At 38.6% G+C, this 15,078-nt stretch overlaps 1 protein-coding gene and 1 non-coding gene across 2 annotated transcripts; one reads left to right on the top strand and one right to left on the bottom strand.

Annotated features, from left to right (window-relative positions):
- Positions 1-12,355: 12,355 nt before the first annotated feature.
- On the top strand, positions 12,356-12,570 carry LOC125996621 (small nucleolar RNA U3). The gene has a single exon (XR_007491307.1). It is a non-coding gene; the product is annotated as a small nucleolar RNA U3 (small nucleolar RNA).
- A 72-nt stretch (positions 12,571-12,642) lies between these two features.
- LOC125996463 (olfactory receptor 11A1) lies at positions 12,643-13,590 on the bottom strand. Its single transcript, XM_049765414.1, has one exon. The coding sequence runs from the start codon at positions 13,588-13,590 to the stop codon at positions 12,643-12,645; it is 948 nt and encodes a 315-aa protein (XP_049621371.1).
- Between the last annotated feature and the right edge of the window lie 1,488 nt (positions 13,591-15,078).

The following is a 15,078-nucleotide window of genomic DNA, read 5'->3' on the forward strand; positions in this document are numbered from 1 at the left end:
TTTGGGGGTGGACAGAGAGGAAAACAGAAACAGGTCACATACCCAAAAAAAGATTTAAAAAAATAGGATTAAAAATGTATGTGCTCACATATGTATATGTAGAAGACAATTGAAAAATGAATTAACGAAGTATTTAAAGGACCAAAGTGATGCAGAAGACTACCTTACATTGGGGAAATGCAGGTAAAGGTGTAATACAGGTCTTATGTTTATGTTGGGAGTACATGTTTTCCCATTGTCTTTTGGGTTTTTCTTGTAGTGTGTGGGTTCCCAGACATTTTTCCATCACATCCCCTGATCTTCTTCAGATTGGCAAAAGATTTGCGGCAGGGAGGTCTTGGAAGATTTCTTGCATTGGGGATACTTTTGGAACTAAGTCCGGTTTCAAGTAACAGTCCACATTAGGGGAAGATGGTAGGGAGGGCCGCGCAGCATTGGTCCGCAGGGGAGTTAGCTGCCTTTTCTTGCAGGAGACGAAGTGTGGGTTTGACTGGGTGTCTCTTCGTTTGGATACTTGGTACTGGTTCATTGGGGTAGGAGGTCAATCTTGATGCCTAATAGATTAAGGACTGAGGGTGAAGAGTTTTAATACAGTGGGACGTCTGGATGGGAATGAGGGGTGAGGGGGTAGTTGGATTTCCAAAGGGGGGAAATGGGCAGGTATATGGTAGGGGTAGGAAGGGAGAAAAGAGAAAATACATTAGGAAGAAAGGGAAAAGAGAAAAGAAAAAAAGTAGAGAGAAGAGTAGAAAATAAATGATAAAAAAGAAAGTAGTGAGAAGAGAGGAGAGAACAGTAAGGGAATGTTAGTTTGCTTGAATGTGTTCGATGAGTAGTGTCTGTAGTTTTAGTCCGTATGTCACGGTTACTGCTTCGGTGGTCTGACTGGCCACGTGCTTCGATTCCTAAAAGAAAGTATAACCTTGAAATAAAGTGTATGTTAAAGAGTTTTCTCTGGACCATCTCGTAGTGCGAGCTAGGTATGGTATCTCGTGTGGTATCCCCAGCTGCCATCTTGGTTTTTCCACCCTTTGTATCCAAGAATGCCTGTGGACAGAAAAGATGAGAGGTTATTTTAAATATAGTAAGATAAGGCATTAAAACATGATGTTATGGGATGTTTCCATTGGAGTCAGTGATTTCCCGTGGTATTCTTTACCTGTGATCCTATATACAATCTCCAACGGATTAATGTGGGCCTTTGTCATAGAAGGCTGATTACATACCTGTTCTCTCTATGCTGCTGTTTCTGGTGTTGCTGTTTTCTTTGTGGTATAATGCTGTCAATAGTTTGCATTGTTCCTTTTTCATGTATGTTGGGCACTGCTCTCAAGTATATGTTGACTATTACAGTGTTTAGAGTTTCTACCCTGTTAAACCCTATTATTTGATTATTGAGTGTTAGTTGTGTATAAGATGTATGTTCTAGGTGCTTCAGAATAGTGCTATCATTTTGTGTTTATTTTTTGTCTTCTGACATACTTCGTTTAACATAACATGTTCTAGGTCCATCCACGTTGCTGCAAAGTCTGTGAGTGTATCATTTCTGACTGCCATGTAGTATTCCATTGTGTATAGATACCACATCTTAATGATCCATTCATCTGTTGTTGGACATCGAGGTTGGTTCCAAGACTTGGCTATTATACTGAGTGCTGCAATAAATAGTAGGGTGCACACATATTTTGGAATGAATGTCCTTCCAACTTGGGGGTAGATACCTAGGAGAGCAATTGCTGGGTCAAATGGCAGCTCAATTCTGAGTTCTTTGAGCACTCTCCAGACTGTTCTCCATAGGTGTTGGACTAGGGGGCATTCCCACCAGCAGTGGATGGGAGTTCCTTTCATACTGCATATCCGCCAACAGAGATTGTTCCCATTATTTTTGATGTGAGCCATCCTTACTGGTGTAAGGTGGTATCTCATTGTTGTCTTGATTTGAATCTCTCTGATGATGAGTGAAGGTGAGCATGTTTTCATGTGTTTGTTGGCCATCCTGTCTTCCTCAGAGAAGGGTCTATTCATTTCATCTCCCCATTTTTTATGGTTTTATTTGGTTTTGGGGGGCTCAGCTTTTGTATGTTCTAGATATCAGCCCTTTATCTGATATGTCGAGTGAAAAGATTTTTTGCCATTCTGTTAACTGTCTTCTTGCATTAAGTAAGGTTTCTTTTGCCATGCAGAAGCTTTTTAGTTTGATGTAGTCCCATTTGTTTATGTTTGATGCTAAAGTTCTTGCCATTGGTGTTCCATTCTCGAAGACCTTTTTGATATATATGTCTTCGAGTGTTCTGCCTATTTTGTTCTCGATAAACTTTATAGACTCGGGTCTGATTTCAAGGTCTTTGGTCCATTTTTAGTTGACTTTTGTATGAGGAGTGAGGTATGGGTCAATTTTCACTTTCGTACATGTGGTTTTCCAGTTGTACCAACACCATTTGTTGAATAGGCTTTCTTTGTTCCATTTCAAGTTCCTGCCTCTTTTATCAAATATTAGTTGGCTGTATATCTGGGGGTTTATGTCTGGGAATTCTGTTCTGACCCACTGGTCTGAGGTCCTGTCTCTGTTACAGTGCCATGCTGTGTTGATTACTATGGCTTTATAGTATAGTTTCAAGTTAGTAAGGAGTTGCCACCCAGCTTCTTGTTTTTCAATATGTGTTTGGCTATCCTGGGTTTTTTGTTATTCCAGATGAATTTTATGATTGATTGTTCTATTTCTTTAAAGAATGGTGTTTGAATTTAGATAGGGATTGCATTAAATCTATGTAGTAGTTTGGGTAGGATAGTCATTTTGACTATGTTAATTCTACCTATCCATGAGCATGGGATATTCTTCCATTTCTTTAGATCCTCTTCAATTTCTTTCTGAAGTGATTTGAAGTTTCCCTGGTATAGGTCTTTCACTTCCCTTGTAAGGTTGATTCCTAGGTACCTGGTATTTTTTGATACTATTTTAAATGGAATTGTATTTTTAATCTCTCTCCTCAACTTCGTTGTTTGTATATAGAAACGCTACTGTCTTTTGTGTATTGACTTTGTATCCAGCCACTTTGCTGTATTGGTTAATTATTTCTAGGAGTTTTACTGTGGACTCTTTAGGGTTTTCGATATATATCATCATATCATCTGCAAATAGAGATAGTTTGTGTTCCTCTTTCCCAATTTGGATTCCTTTTATTCCCTTCTCTTGTCGGATTGCTATTGCTAGGACTTCTAAGGTTATATTGAATAAGAGGGAGTGTGGACAGCCTTACCTAGTTCCTGATCTTAGTGGAAATGCTTCTAGTTTCTCGCCATTGAGTATAATGTTGGCTGTCGGTTTTTCATAGATAGCTGTAACTATCTTGAGGAAGGTTCCTTCTAACCCTATTTTGCTGAGTGTCTTTTTTTTTTTTTTTTGGTTTTTGGGCCACACCCTGTGACGCTCAGGGGTTACTCCTGGCTATGCGCTCAGAAGTTGCTCCTGGCTTCTTGGGGGACCATATGGGACGCCGGGGGATCGAACCGCGGTCCGTCCTAGGCTAGCGCAGGCAAGGCAGGCACCTTACCTCCAGCGCCACCGCCCGGCCCTGCTGAGTGTCTTTAACATGAAAGGGTGTTGGATTTTGTCAAACTCCTTCTCTGCATTGATTGATATGATCATGTGGTTTTTGTCTTTCTTGTTGTTGATGTGATGTATAATGTTGATTGATTTGCGTATGTTGAACCAACCTTGCATTCCTGGTATAAATCCCACTTGGTCATGATGTATGATCTTTTTGATAAAGTGCTGGATTCGGTTTGCTAAGATTTTGTTGAGTATCTTTGCATCTATGTTCATTAGTGAGATTGGTCTGTAGTTTTCTTTTTTGGTGGTGTCTTTGCCATCTTTGGAAATGAGTGTGATATTGGCCTCATAAAAGGAATTGGGGAGAATTCTTGTTTTCTTTATGGTTTGGAAGAGCCTATGGAAAAGTGGTAGTAGGTCTTCTCGAAATGGTTGGTAGAATTTACCTGTAAATCCATCTGGGCCTGGACTTTTGTTCTTAGGGAGTTTCTTAATTACATCTTCAATTTCCTCTGAGGTGATTGGTCTACTTAGGCTTTCTAGTTCTTCCTTTTCCAGTCTTGGAAGATGGTATTTTTCTAGGAATCTGTCAATTTCTGCTGGGTTCTCTAGCCTAATTGAGTATAGTTGTTCATAATATGATCTCATGATATGTTGTATTTCTTGGGGTTCTGTTGTAATCTCTCCCCTTTCATTTGTGATCCTACTGATTTGGGTGTTTTCCTCTTTTTTTTTTTTTTTGGTGAGTTTTGCCAGTGGTTTGTCTATCTTGTTTATTTTTTCGAAAAAACAACTCCTGGTCTCATTGATTTTTTGTATTGTTTTCTTAGTTTCTATGTTGTTTATTTCTGCTCTGGTTTTTATTATTTCTTGCCTTCTGGTCGTGGTTGGATTTCTCTACTGCTGCTGTTCCAATTCTTTGAGGTGATCATTTAAACTGTTGATTTTGTTGTTTTCCTGTTTCTTAACATAGGCCTGTATTGCTATGAGTTTCCCCCTAATTACTGCTTTTGCTGTGTCCCACAAATTTTGACATGTTGTCTCTTCATTCTCATTTGTCTCAAGGAATCTTTTTTTTCTTCCTTGAGTTGTTCTTTGATCCAGCTGTTGTTGAGCAGCATGTTGTTTAATCTCCAGGTATTAGTTTTTCTCCATTGTTTCTTCTTGAAGTCAATTTTTACCTCTATTGCATAGTGATCTGATAGAGTACTTCTAATGATCCTTATATTTGTGGTCTTATATAGGTTGGCTTTGTGTCCTAAGACATGGTCTATTCTGGAGAAGGATCCATGTGGACTTGAGAAGAATGTGTATTCTGCTTTCTGTCGGTGGAGGGCCCTATGTAAGTTTATTAGTCCTAGATATTCTAATTTTTCATTTACGGCTCTTATTGCTTTGCTATTTTTCTGTTTGGTGGATCTGTCCAGTGGTGATAGTGGAGCATTGAGGTCCCCTACTATTATCACATTACCCTTCATGTGTTTCTCCAGGTTTGCGAGCAGTTGCCTCACATATTTTGCTGGCTCTACATTAGGTGCATAGATATTGACCAGGGTTAGTACTTCTTGATCTAATGTTCCCCTGATCAGTAGGTAGTGACCCTCTTTGTCTTTGATCACTTTCTTGAGATTGAATGCAATTTGGTCTGATACTAGAATGGCTGTCCCTGCTCTTTTTTGTTTTCCATTGGCCTGTATAATTACTTTCCATCCTTTTAGTCTAAGCCAGTGCTTATCCTGTAGTTGTAAGTGTGTTTCTTGCAGACAGCAGAAGTCTGGTTTATTTTTCCTAACCCAATTCTCTACTATGTGTCTTTTAATTGGAAAGTTTAGTCCGTTAACATTTAGGAAAATTATTGAGAGAGAGAGAGAGAGAGAGAGAGAGAGAGAGAGAGAGAGAGAGAGAGAGGACTGTTGTGCAGTTGTATTGTGTGGAGTGGTTGTTGTTACAATCGGGGGTTTGGATTGTGTAATTCATCTTTGAGTAAGTCGTTTAGGATCGGCTTAGTTTGCACAAATAGTTCAAGTTCGTTCATGTTTGAGAATGTTTTTAGTCTGCCCTCCCATATGAATGATAGTTTTTCTGGGTATTGGACCCTGGGTTGGAAATTTCTTTCATTCCGTCGTTTAAATATGTCATTCCACTGTCTTCTTGCTTGAATTATTTCAAATGGGAGATCTGATTTGATTATTATGTCCTTTCCTTTGTACTTGAGGGGTTTTTTTCTCCCTTATTGCTTTAAGGAGTTCCTCTTTCTCTTTGTTTTTTGCGATTTGGATTATTATATGTCTTGGTGTTGGTTTATTAGGGTCTATTTTATTAGGGACTCTCTTGACTTCCTGGATTTGCCCTGAAGTTTCTTTCCAGAGGGTGTGGAAGTTCTCTGTTATTATTTCCCTGATTACCTGTTCTTCCCCTTTCCCTATTTCCTCCCCTTCTGGTATACCCACAATTCTTAGATTGTTTCTTTTGTCCTTGTTCATTAGATATTGGATTTTTCCTTCCAGTGCTTTGCCTTTTATTTCTTTGTTGATTTCTTGATCATTTTTTGTTTGCAGTTTTCCTTCGAGTTCTTCAATGTGCTTCTCCAACTCTGTGTTTCTGCTCGTAAGGCTTGTTACTTTGTCTTTTAATTCCTTTACTTCTTTTTGTATGGAATCTCTCATGTTCTTTGACATTTCTTCTTTAATTTGGCGGATTCATTCATCCATGGATTTCTTATACTTGGTAGCTAGGTTCTTTCATTTCTTTTATTAATTTTTGCATTTCCTTCGTCATGGCCGCTTTTAGGTCTTCTTCCCATGGATCTGTGCATTTTGGTGGACTTGGAAACTTGCTAGGGTTTGTCTCGGTGTCTCCATGTATTAGGGATCTCCTTGATTTATGCATATTTCTTTGTATTTAATGGTGTGCTTTGGAGTGCTGTGGCTTCTAATTTCGGCCTGCATTGGTCCCCTGTGGCGTGGAGATGGGTCCCCTTCCTGAAGGTGGTTCTAGAGGGGACTGTTGGGTGAGCTTGTTGAACCTAGCTCTTTCTCCTCCCCTTTGCTACCTAGAGGTCAGCCTTCCTTCAGTGGGTATTGTCACTTTTCTGCTCCTTATTTCTGTCAGCGGTGCAGATGCAAAGATCTTCAACAAAATCCTGGCAAATAGGATCCTATGCATCATCAAGAAGATCATACACTATGACCAAGTAGGTTTCAGCCCAGGAATGCAACGATGGTTTAATATCCGTAAATCTATCAACATCAACAACAAGAAAAATAAAAATAAATAAAATAAATAAATAAATATAAAAATAAAAATAAAATAAAAATCACATGATCATATCAATAGACACAGAGAAAGCACTTGATAAGGTCCAACACCCATTCTTGATCAAAACTCTCAGCAAGATGGGAATGAAAGGAACCTTTCTTGATATAGTTGAAGCCATTTACCAAAAGCCAATGGCAAATATTATCCTCAATGGAGAAAAATTAAAAGCCTTTCCTCTAAATTCTGGAACAAGGCAAGGCTGTCTGCTCTCACCACTCCTCTTCAACATAGTACTGGAAGTGCTTGCTGTAGCGATCAGGCAAGAAAAAGATAGCAAGGGAATCTGGATAGGAAAGGAAGAAGTCAAGCTCTCATTGTTTGCAGATGACAAGATACTCTACTTAGAAAACCCTAAAGACTCTACCAAAAGATTCTAGAAATAATAGACTCATATAGCAAGGTGGCAGGCTACAAAATTAACACACAGAAATCAATGACCTTTTTATACACCAATAAAGATAGGGAAGATAAGGAAGTCAAGAAGGCAATCCCTTTCACATTAGAGCCACACAAACTCAAATACTTGGAGTCAACTTGACCAAAGACGTGAAGGACCTATACAAAGAAAACTATAAAGTACTGCTCCAAGAAATAATAGAGAACACATGGAAATAGAAACACATACCTGCTCATGGATTGGCAGGATTAACAGCATTAAAATGGCAATACTCCCCAAAGCATTGTACAGATTTAATGCGATCCCCTTAAAAATACCAATGACATTCTTCAAAGAAGTGGATCAAACAATTATGAAGTTCATCTGGAACAATAAACACCCTCGAATAGCTAAAGCACTCCTAGGGAAAAGAAAAATGGGAGGCTTTCCCTAACTTTAAACTGTGCTACAAAGCAATAGTTGTCAAAACAGCATGATATTGGAATAAAGACAGACCCTAAGATCAGTGGAATAGGCTTGAGTTCTCAGACAATGTTCCCCAGACATACAATCACCTAGTTTTTGATAAAGGAGCAAGAAATCCTAAGTGGAGCAGGAAAAAACCTCTTCAACAAGTGGTGCTGGCAGAACAACTGGCAGCCACTTGTAAAAAAGCGAACATAGTTAACATCATGTACGAAGGTAAAATCCAAATGGATTAAAGACCTTGATATAAGACCTGATACCATAAGGTATATAGAACAACACATCGGTAAAACTCCATGACATTGAAACTAAAGGCATCTTCAAGGAGGAGACTGCACTTTCCAAACAAGTGGAAGCAGAGATCAACAAATGGGAATACATTAAGCTGAGAAGCTTCTGCACCTCACAAGAAATAGTGCCCAGGGTACAAGAGCCACCCACCATGTGGGAGAAACTATTCACCCAATACCCATCAGATAAGGGGCTAATATCCAAAATATACAAGGCACTGACAGAACTTTACAAGAAAAAAAACTAATTCCATCAAAAAATGGGGAGAAGAAATGAACAAACACTTTGATAAAAAAGAAATAGGCCAAAAGGCCTATGAAAAAATGCTCCTCATCACTAATCATCAGGGAGATGCAAATCAAAACAATGATGAGATACCATCTCACACCACAGAGATTGGCATACGTCACAAAGAATGAGAACAATCAGTGCTGGCGGGGATGTGGAGAGAAAGGAACTCTTTTCCACTGCTGGTGGGAATGCTGTCTAGTCCAACCTCCATGGAAAGCGATATGGAGATTCCTCCAAAATCTGGAAATTGAGCTCCCATTCAACCCAGCTATTTCAGTCCTAGAGATATACCTTAAGAACGCAAGAATACAATACAAAAACCTCTTCCTCACACCTATATTTATTGCAGAACTATTCACAATAGCCAGGCTCTGGAAACAACCAAGATGCCCTTCATCAGACGAAAGGCTAAAGAAACTGTGGTACATATACCCAATGGAATATTATGCAGCCGTCAGGAGAGATGAAGTCATGAAATTTTCCTATACATGGATGTACATGGAATCTATCATGCTGAGTGAAATAAGTCAGAGGGAGAGAGAGGGACACAGAATAGTCTCACTCATCTATGTGTTTTTTAAGAAAAATAAAAGTCATTTTTGCAACAATCCTCAGAGACAATGAGAGGAGGGCTGGAACTTCCAGCTCACTTCATGAAGCTCACCACAAGAGTGGTGAGTGCAGCTATAGAAATAACTACACAGAGAACTACCATAATCGTGAATGAATGAGTGAACTGGAAAGCCTGTCTGGAGTACAGGTGGGGGGGGGATGGAGGGAGATTTGGGACATTGGTGGTGGGAATGTTGCACTGGTGAAGGGGAGTGTTCTTTACATGACTGAAACCTAATCACAATCATATTTGTAATCAAGATGTTTAAATAAAGAAAAAATGTATTCTCCAAACAAGTGGAAACAGAGATAAATAGATGTGACTATATATTTTTAATAATATCTTTATTTAAACACTGTTCTTACAAACATGATTATAGTTGGGTTTCTGTCATAAAAAGAACATCCCCTTCACCAGTGCAACATTCCCATCATCAATGCCCTCATCTCGTTCCTCCCCTAACCTCATCTGTATTTAAGATAGGCTTTCTATTTAAATGGGACTATATTAAGCTGAGAAGCTTCTGCACGTCAAAGGAAATAATGCCTAGGATACAAAAGCCACTCATAAAATGGGAGAATCTATTTACCCAATATCCATCAGATAAGGGGCTAAAACCTAAGATATACAAAACTTAAGGAAAAAAATCTAACCCAGAGAGAAGAAATGAACAATTTATCAAATAAGAAATACAAATGACCAAAAGACACATGAAAAAATATTCCACATCACTAGTCATCAGGAAGATGCAAATCAAAACAATAATGAGGTAACATCTCACACCACAGAGACTGGCACACATCACAAAGAACAACAATCACTATTGGTGGGGATGTGAGGAGAAAGGAACTCTCATTCACTGCTGGTGGGAATGCTGTCTAGTTCATCCTTTATGGAAAACAATATGGAGATTCCTCAAAAAAACAAACTGGAAATTGAGCTCCTAGGGATATACCCTAGGAACACAAAAACACAGTACAAAAATCCCTTCCTCACAACTATATTCATTGTAGTGCTATTTACAATAGCCAGTCTCTAGAAGCAACCAAGATGCCCTTCAACAGATGATGGCTAAAGAAACTGTGGTACATATACACAATGGAATATTATGCAGCCTTTGGTAGAGATAAAGTCTGAAATTTTCCTATGCATTCATGTACATGGAATTTATTGTGCTGAGTGAAATAAGTCAGAGGGAGAGGAAGAAAAACACAGAATAGTCTCACTTATCTATGGATTTTTAAGAAAAATAAGTCATTATTGAAATAATTCCCAGAGATAAGGGCTGCATGGACCAGCTCATGATATAAAGCTCACCACAAAAAGTGATGAGTGCAGTTAAAGAAATAATTACACTAAGAACTATCATAACAATGTCAATGAGTGAGGGAAGTAGAAAGACAGTCTTGATACAGGCAGAGGGTGAGAGGGAGATGGGGGTATCAGTGATGGGAATGTTGTACTGGTGATGGGGGTGTTCTTTTTATGACTGAAACTTCACTGCTATTATGTTTATAATCATGGTGTTTAAATAAAGATATTATTTAAATTACTTTAAAAAAGGAAATGAGCTCTGAGCTCCAATAAGAAAGAAACGAAGCCTGGTCTATCACCCCCCCCCAAGAAAAACAAAAGGAAAAGGTAAATGATGTTTAAACAAAGTAATTTTTTTATATGAAAAAGTAGAAAAGAAGAAGGTTTTGCATGGTAAAAAATGTTTTAAATCTTGGACAAACGTCAGGAGTGATAGCACAATGGTAGGGCATTTGCCTTGCACATGGCTGACAAGAATGAATGTGGGTTTGATCCCCAGCATTCCCTATGGTCTTTCGAGCCAGGGGCAATTTCTGAGCATAGAGCCAGGAGTAATCCCTGAGTGCCTCTGGGTGTGGCCCAAAAATAGTAACCAAAATAACAAAAAAAATTTGGACAAAACTTATGTTGTTTCTCCTACTGCATGGGGGGAAAAAGTATTTGAACTTAACACATCAAATAAATATATATATACTATATAATATGTATCTCTCACAAAACGCAATAACAAGATCAATAATCCCATTCCAAAAAAAGGGGAGAGAAGATGAATAGAAACTAACCCCAAAGAAGACAAATTTGTAGATAGATTTTAAAGTGTTAAATTTCTCCTACTATGAAGTAAATGCTAATCAAAACACCAATGTGATATCAGTCATTTCAACACCAATGATGACATATATGAAGAATACTAGAGACAACCAATATTGGTGGGGAATGAAATTGTCATCTGATTCAAACTCTATCGAATACAATATGAAGAGTTCTCCAAAGATCAAGGGTTAAACTACCATTCAGCCCAGTAATTCCATACCATGGCATCTACCAAAAAAACACAGCAATATTAACTCAAAAATATGTTCATCACAGTTTTTGGTAGGAAGCCAACATATGGAAACAACCAAATATTCAAAAGTGTGTGAATGGATAAGTAAATTGTGGTAAATATACAAAATAAAGTAAAACTACATAAAAAGGTGAAACCATGAGATTTCCTGCAAGTCTATTGATCTGTTGTATATCATTTTCACCAAAACAATTTAGAGGTAGAGGAACAAATTATGTGTGGAATATAGAGGGACCAAACAAGAGAATAGGTATTGTCCAACAGTGCTGGAGGGTTATGAGCACTCCAGTGGTAGTTAAATCAAAGACTTTGTACATACATACCATAAACTCTTAACATTCATGTACTATAATAAAGTTTATCAATTTCAATTTCAATGATTTCACACCAATGGAATTTATATGTATTTATATGTATTAACTAATCACTACAAGACTTAAAAGACATTTAAAATTCAATAGTAAAGAGCAAGTTTAACTGAATTTACAGAATATTCTACAGAATAAACTATTCAATGAGTTACTGTCATAGGAGTGTAAAGGGACAGCTATGAAATAAAGAATGGGGGCCAGCGAGGTGGCGCTAGAGGTAAGGTGTCTGCCTTGCAAGCGCTAGTCAAGGAACGGACCGTGCTTCGATCCCCCGGCGTCCCATATGGTCCCCCCAAGCCAGGGGCTCAGGTAGCCCCTGAGCATCAAACGGGTGTGGCCCAAAAAGAAAAAAAGAAAAGAAATAAAGAATGAAGTAATATTAAAGAGACATTTTGTAAATCCTTTAACTTTTGTAATAAACATGCATACAAAACAGTCAGTATTTCTAAAATATTTGTGTACTACTATTTAACATATCAATATTGCATATAAAATATATCCATTTAATAAAGAAGCAAAAGTAGTTTTTCAGGTTATCACTTAAAATTATAGCTATATTATGCTGTCATTATAGAGTAAGTATAAATGGTTTCACAAAGAGAAATATTATAACAAAAATCGTTTCTCCTCAACCACAACTGGAAAATTCCTGACCAGTGTCTTTGAAAATACAATGTCCAAGACTATACTTTCAGGGATCATTTCTATAGTATGTGACTAAAGAAGTTTCTCTGATCCTGTAGAGAACCCGAAGCCACGAGGAGGTGCCAGAGCGTCCTCTCCTGAGCGTGAAGCCGGCTCTAGGTGTCGCTTCTGCGACTTGCCTTTTGCCATTGATGATTGTTCTCCCTTTCCTCCGGAAAGGGTAGAGGGAGAGGATTCAGTCTGAGTGTTAAGAATAAAAATTTTTAAAAAAGAAAAAAACTACAATGTCCAAATAAAATAAGTCTTCACTGCCATCTTCCTTCAATCAAGTATTTCACTTTGCTTACTGTGGAGAAGCTTCTGTAGTGCCTGGTGAACCTCCTTATTCCTCAGAGTGTAGATCACAGGGTTGAATAAAGGGGTGACTACTGTGTAGAGCAAAGCAAAGATCTTGGAGAGAAGCTGGGAATGTACAGCAGAAGGCGCAATATACAAGACCATGAGTGTTCCATAAAATGTGGACACTACAGCTAAATGTGAAGAACATGTTGAGAAAGCCTTTCTCCTGCTAGCCCCAGCAGGAACTTTCAGCACAGCTAGCACAATCCGAGCATAAGATGTCAAAATCAGTCCAAAGGGAACACTGAGGCAGACCACAGAGAGAATGAATGTTGTCATCTGGGCAACGGTGGGGTCTGAGCAAGCCAAGTTTATTAAAGGCATGAAGTCACAATAAAAGTGGTCTATGCGATTAGGGCCACAAAATCTCAGTTGGACCATGAGAGCCACAACTAATCCATCTACCATGAATCCAGAAAACCAGGCTATGGCCACCAACACCAAACACCACCTGGGTCCCATCAAGAGTGTGTAGTGCAGTGGGCAGCAAATTGCTAGGTAACGATCATAGGCCATGACAGCTAACAGGAAACATTCAGCTGTTGCTAGAGAACCAAATATAAAGAACTGCAGCAAGCAACCAGCCACAGAAATGGCTGCCTCCTGCAAGAAGCCCTCCAGCATTTTTGGTACCACTGTGGAAGTATAAAGAATTTCCAAGAAAGACAGGTTAGCTAGGAAGAAATACATGGGTGTATGGAGTCTCTGGGAACTAACCACAGCCACGATGATCAGCATATTTCCTATTATGATAAAGACATAGATAATAGTGAATACAATAAAGAAAAGGAGATGGAGTTCATTTATGTCATAGAAGCCAAGAAGAACAAATTCAGTAATGGTTTGGTTTTCTATGGAGATAATTTCCATGTGAATCATCTGCTGTCAGCCTGGCACTGATTAAGGGAGAAATGGAAAAAGCTAAAATGGAAAAAGATAAAAGTGAGTCTTCACAAGAAACACACAAGTCCTCATCTTACTTCCCTTTTAGCTGCTCACTGCTTCCCCAATTTCCAACTTCCTTGTATACCTTTATTGTGAGTTTATTCAAAAACAATGTTATGTTTTGCAAGACCCTTTGCCATATAAATTCAACCTCTCTTTAACATACTATATTTCACCAGATTAATCTGTAAAATTGGCCATACACATCTTCACAAGTACCTATGTAATGTACTAAAAATGGCCATTAAATAAGACCAGAGAAGTAGTACAGTGGGTTTGATCTGCAGCATCACATATAGTCCCCTGAGCACCATCATGAGAAATTCCCGAGTGTAGAGCCAGGAGTAACTCCTGAGTACCACATCATGTGTGGCCTAAAAAACAAAAGTATATAAATAAAAATTAAAATGTAATTAGATATTCCTAATATTGGTGGTCCAAAGTAAGTTTAATCAATATAGATAGTTTAAAATAAGTACAATAAAAACAAACTTAAATTATGCTGAGTGAAATGAGTCAGAGGGAGTGGGATTGACATAGAATGATCTCGCTGATTTGTGAGATAAAAAAATAAAAGATAGTCTATTAAGACAATAGAGAGGAATATCAGAGCTGAAAAGCCAGAGATTGGGCCCACACTGCTGCTGTCCATGGGGCCTTGCTGGCAAGACTCTGACAAGTATCCAAGTCTTGTTTATTAGAGAAGTCCAGGGGCCTATGACAAACAACTAGGCTAGGAGGGAGAGAACGAGGAAGAGAGAGATGGATTTGGGACCAGGGTAAGTCAGATTGAGGGCCAGGTAAAATAAAAGGATACAGCCAAAAGTAGCTAAAGGTCTGTACAATTCAAGGAGAAAAGCTGCAGCCAGGGGTAGAAACAGTTCAAATCCACTTGCTCCTTCAACTGTCTCTTCAAACTGCAAACCAACTCTCCACCACCAATCTTGGGGAGTGGGGATGTGGGTATAGGCTCAGCCAACCAATTATGATTAGGGTCTTATATAAAAGGGACAGTCCCCTTTTATCAGCTTACTGATGCTAGACTGTAGGACTAGAGGTGAGGACCAGGAGAAACCAATCTATAGAAGGAAACTTGCCACAACTAGTGGGAGAGTGCAGTTAGGGCAGAGAAAGAACCACTGCGACAATGATAATTTGAAATGATAACTCTGGACAAAAACGGTGCTGAAAGGTGATAAAGTGATATGCATGGAACCCCTACAGTAACAATATTGCAAAGCACAGATTATAAAAGGGAAAAAATAAAGAAAGAGAGAAAGAGAAGAAAAATATCTTCACTGCCACAGAGTCAGGTAAGAAAGAGGGCATGGGAAGGGCAGAGGGAAACTAAAATCAGTGGTGGGAAATGTGCACTGGTAAAGATTATATACTGTATGACTAAAACTTAATCAT

Source organism: Suncus etruscus, chromosome 18 (genome assembly GCF_024139225.1).
Source record: "Suncus etruscus isolate mSunEtr1 chromosome 18, mSunEtr1.pri.cur, whole genome shotgun sequence".
Taxonomy (NCBI): domain Eukaryota; kingdom Metazoa; phylum Chordata; class Mammalia; order Eulipotyphla; family Soricidae; genus Suncus; species Suncus etruscus.

Bases quoted from the DNA above. Each gene is read 5' to 3' on its own strand.
- LOC125996463 (XM_049765414.1), bottom strand. From the start codon at position 13,590: ATGGAAATTATCTCCATAGAAAACCAAACCATTACTGAATTTGTTCTT.